We start from the raw sequence: 3,751 nt of genomic DNA on the forward strand, positions 1-3,751 counted from the left end.
GGAGCAGGGCGACCCCAGCGCACCTCGGGACAGCACGGTCCCAGCGCCTGGAGCTGCTCTCATGCCAGGACCAACGTCCTGCAGCCACAGCCCGGGCCCTGCCCCATCCGGCCCCTCTAGTGCCCCTTGCCCCCCCCGTGGGCCATGCAGTGACCCCAGGGGCTGCTCTGCTGGGGCAGGGGAGCAGGCAGTGTGGCACAGCCCCGGGAAGCAGACGGCAGCGCGGCAGGCAGAGCTCAAAATACAAGTGGTTTCAGATGCTGCCTTAGTTTAAATACATTACGTACATTTCTACAGTGCATTGGAACGATACATTTCAGGGCTGGCAGATGCAGCCGGGGGGGCGCAGCCCCTCCCACGAGCTCTGGCAGCTCCGGTCACCCCTGTGCCCAAGGGACTGAGCCCTGCCGGCCTGGGGAAGGAGGGTGCACCCCCGCCCCCGCAGGGTCACGCAGCCACGCCTGGCCCCGCAGCCTGCAGGCCCCGCAGCAGCTCCACCCGCCCCAAGCCAAGCAGAGATGAGCCCCCACACCCCACCATGGAGCAGGTGCAGGGCCCAGCAGCAGCACTTTGGCCCCAGCCGCTCAGGGGAGCAAGCAGAGGCACCCTCAGCCCCAAGCCCCGACGTGCAACTCGATGCAAGAGGCAGGGCCCCCCAGGCATTGCGCCTGCTCCAGGGCCCTGCAGCCTCCGGCAGCCCCTTCCCAGCCCATGGCTGCTGCTGCCACCGTCACCACCGCCACCGCCTTGGGCCCCCACCCAGCCCCGTACACCCAACAGGTGCCTCTGCAGCACAGACCCAGGCGTCTGGGAGCCAACTGGATGCAGCCACAGAGAGAAGTGCCAGGCACCGGCTGGCCAGGACGGCTGCCCACCCCCCAGGGAGCAACATGCAGGAGGGGGTGCCAGCACTGGGCCTGCAGTCTGGTGGAGGGGGGCAGCAGGCTACTGGTAACGTGCTGGACGGATCTGGCCCATGCACTCGGAGCTGCACACGGGCTGCACCTGGGGCATCCAGGCAAGGCCTTGTCCATTGGAGCTGGGCAGGGGACTGCTCCAGGCCCTGCCACGAAGGGTCCAGGGCCCTGTCCGCTCACCCGTGGGGCTGAGCTCGGGGCTGAGTGGGGTCCCAGCCCCTCTCAGTCCCAGCCCTGGCGCTACCACCAGGAGAAGAAGGGCTTCCGGCTCTGGAAGCTCTGGGTGTAGGCCTCGCTGGCGCTGCGCTGGTGCGAGCGCGCCGTCTCCACGATCACCGGCGGCATCTGCACCAGGTGCAGGGGGCTCTTTCCGTCCTTCAGCGCTTGCGTCAGGTTCAGGATCTGGGGGCGAGGGAGGGCCCCCGTTCTGGAATCCACTGGATCCGCACCCCAGCCCCAGACACCCCTCCCAGCATGCCCCCACCCCAGAGCCCTGCCCTGCCCTGCCCCACATACCTGCCCCCTCATGACCGCGATCTGCTTGTGGAACTGCCCCCGGTCAAAGCCAGGATCCTTCTGCAGAGATGCACAGGGAAAGGGAAGCGGTCAGCCCCCCCGGGAGACCCCCATAGCAGCTGTGCCCCCAGTGCCCCCTTCAAGCCCCTGGGGGCTGGGTGAGCCGCTCGCTCCCTCCCTACGTCCCCCCTGTGGGCCAGCCACAGGGCCCCGCTGACCTTGAAGAGCTCGTAGAGATCCTCCTCCAGGTCCTTGACGAAGTTGGGGTCCGAGATCTTAGGTAGGATCAGGTCCTTGATCTCCTGCGAGAAGGGCACTTTGGCCTGTGGCAGCCATGCCCAGTAGAAGGGGTCTGCAAAGAGGGGCCAGGGCCGAGGTCAGAGCTCCCCCGACCCTTGCCCCAGCCTGCCTGGGGCCCCGCTCCCTGGTGGGTACAAGCTGGGCAGCACCCGCTGCCCACCCTCTCAGGCCCCTTGTGCAGTTCCCTGGGCAAGCAGGGGGCCACCACAGCCGTGGCACAAGGCCCCACAAGGCTGGCCCAGCCCTGGGCACTCACATGCTCTCCAGGAGTCAGGGTGCTTCAGAGGGAAGGCCAGGCCATTGTCGATGGCAGCCAGCTTGATGATGGGCTCCTTCACCATGACCCAGTCGCTGTCCTGTGGGGAAGTGGGGCCGCGTCACGGGGGGCAGGCAAGCTCCCCGTGCCCAGACCGCTCCCCCTTGCAGAGGCCTGGTCCACCCCTCCACCCAGCCAGGCAGTTGTGCCCTGCCCAGCGAGCATGGACACAGCCCCGTGCAGGCCTCAGCCCATCCCCAACAGCAAGCACTGCCCAGCCCGGGGCCCGCACGGCCGCCTGCTCACCCGCGCACTGGCGCTGTCCAGGGGGCAGTCGTACTTGACGAGCCAGTTGTCATTTCCCCGGTCTGCAGAGAGATGCCGGCCAGGTCAGCGTGCACCCAGCCCATGCTGCTCCGAGTGCCAGCCCCAGGGACTGACGGGCACCCCAGCCGCTAGGAGGGCATCCCAGAGCCTGCACCCAGTGGGGTGGGGGGAGCCGAGCCCTGCCCCAGAGCCCAATGCCCCACAGGGCCAGGGCACTGCTCAGGACGGGGCTCTTCTTCGAGCCCGACATGCAGCGCAGCATCAGGTGCACCTGGTGCCAAGGTCCGACCTCCTGACCCTGGCAGGTGACCCCAGGGGTGCCCTGCCCTCAGGGAGGTGCAGTGCCATCCAGGAGCTGGGCCCAGACCAGAACCAGCGCAGCCTCCAAGGTGGTGACCTCCAGCCCTGCTAGAAACCCCCCAGCGCCCGCGTCCTCACCCGTGTTCCTGATGATGTAGTCCAGCACCACCAGCCTCTCGAACTGCAGCAGCAGCTGCCGGTTCGTGTTCTCAGGCAGCGGCTCGGCCTCGAACCGCCGCAGCCAGTAGTCCGCATCCTTGTAGCCCTCCACGAAGAGCTGGAAGGAGCCCACCTGGGACGGATATGGCCCGTTACAGGGGCCGGCGCGGCCCAGGAGTGGCCGCCGCGGCAATGCCAGAGCCCCTACCTTTGGCGGGAGGCCGATGCGGTGGAAGCGCTGCCCGACCTTGGGCACCTTCTCCAGGGCCAGGCGCTTCCCGCGGGACTTCACGCGGTCGATGGCGCTGTAGTTGAAGGTCTCGCTGGCCAGGTACACCACCTGGAGGGGCCACGGGGGGACCGGTCAGCCAGCTGCTCCGGCCCCGACCCCCAGCAGGTCACCGGTGCCCAGGCAGGGCTGCCTCCCGACCCACCTTTGTGCGGGGCACAATGTTCAGCTCCAGCTTCTGGTCCACCAGGCTGGCACCGGCCTCCGACAGGTAGCCCTGGTTGAGCACAAGGCAGTCGCGCCCGAAGCAGCAGGGGCAGCACAGCTTCTGCAGCCACTTGGTCCATTTGGGGTTCAGCTGCCCGTAGGGCTCCTCGTTCTTGGGCTTGAACACGCCAATGATTTTCTGGAGGGGACAGAGAGCGGCGTCTGGGCCCGGGGCAGCAGGGAGACTACCCCAAAGCCTGTGCGCAAGCCCCGCTCCGACGGCGCTGGGCAGCACCAGGAGCCTGGGCCCAGGCGGGGACTTCCACAGCGCCCGCAGGGACAGCGACCTCTGGGTGCCAGCCTGGCCCTCCCCCTCCACCGCCCGGGGCTGCGGCCGTCCCGGCTCCTACGCAGCATGACTCAGCAGCGCGCGTGACCCCCGGGCCGGGCCGGGCCGGGCCGGCCGGGCGGGCAGGGGGAGTCCCGGCGCCGCTCACCCACCCACCCCCTGCGGGTCCTTGACGAAGTAGCTGCCGCTGG

General features: G+C 68.8%; 1 protein-coding gene across 1 annotated transcript in view; it reads right to left on the reverse strand.

The window, feature by feature from the left end:
• Positions 1–683: 683 nt before the first annotated feature.
• Positions 684–3,751, reverse strand: part of PI4K2A (phosphatidylinositol 4-kinase type 2 alpha) — a 4,310-nt gene continuing 1,242 nt past the window's right edge. Inside the window, exons 2-10 of the mRNA XM_019502131.1 lie at positions 3,717–3,747; positions 3,210–3,410; positions 2,984–3,115; positions 2,755–2,908; positions 2,296–2,357; positions 1,990–2,089; positions 1,652–1,785; positions 1,434–1,493; positions 684–1,319 (exon numbers count right to left, since the gene is read on the reverse strand). Coding sequence (XP_019357676.1) covers positions 1,158–1,319; positions 1,434–1,493; positions 1,652–1,785; positions 1,990–2,089; positions 2,296–2,357; positions 2,755–2,908; positions 2,984–3,115; positions 3,210–3,410; positions 3,717–3,747 — 1,036 coding nt within the window. The 3' untranslated portion in view covers positions 684–1,157. The remainder of the gene's footprint in view (positions 1,320–1,433; positions 1,494–1,651; positions 1,786–1,989; positions 2,090–2,295; positions 2,358–2,754; positions 2,909–2,983; positions 3,116–3,209; positions 3,411–3,716; positions 3,748–3,751) is intronic.

The sequence above is a fragment of the Gavialis gangeticus genome, unplaced genomic scaffold, assembly GCF_001723915.1.
Source record: "Gavialis gangeticus isolate Ggan-Ray unplaced genomic scaffold, GavGan_comp1, whole genome shotgun sequence".
Lineage (NCBI taxonomy): Eukaryota > Metazoa > Chordata > Crocodylia > Gavialidae > Gavialis > Gavialis gangeticus.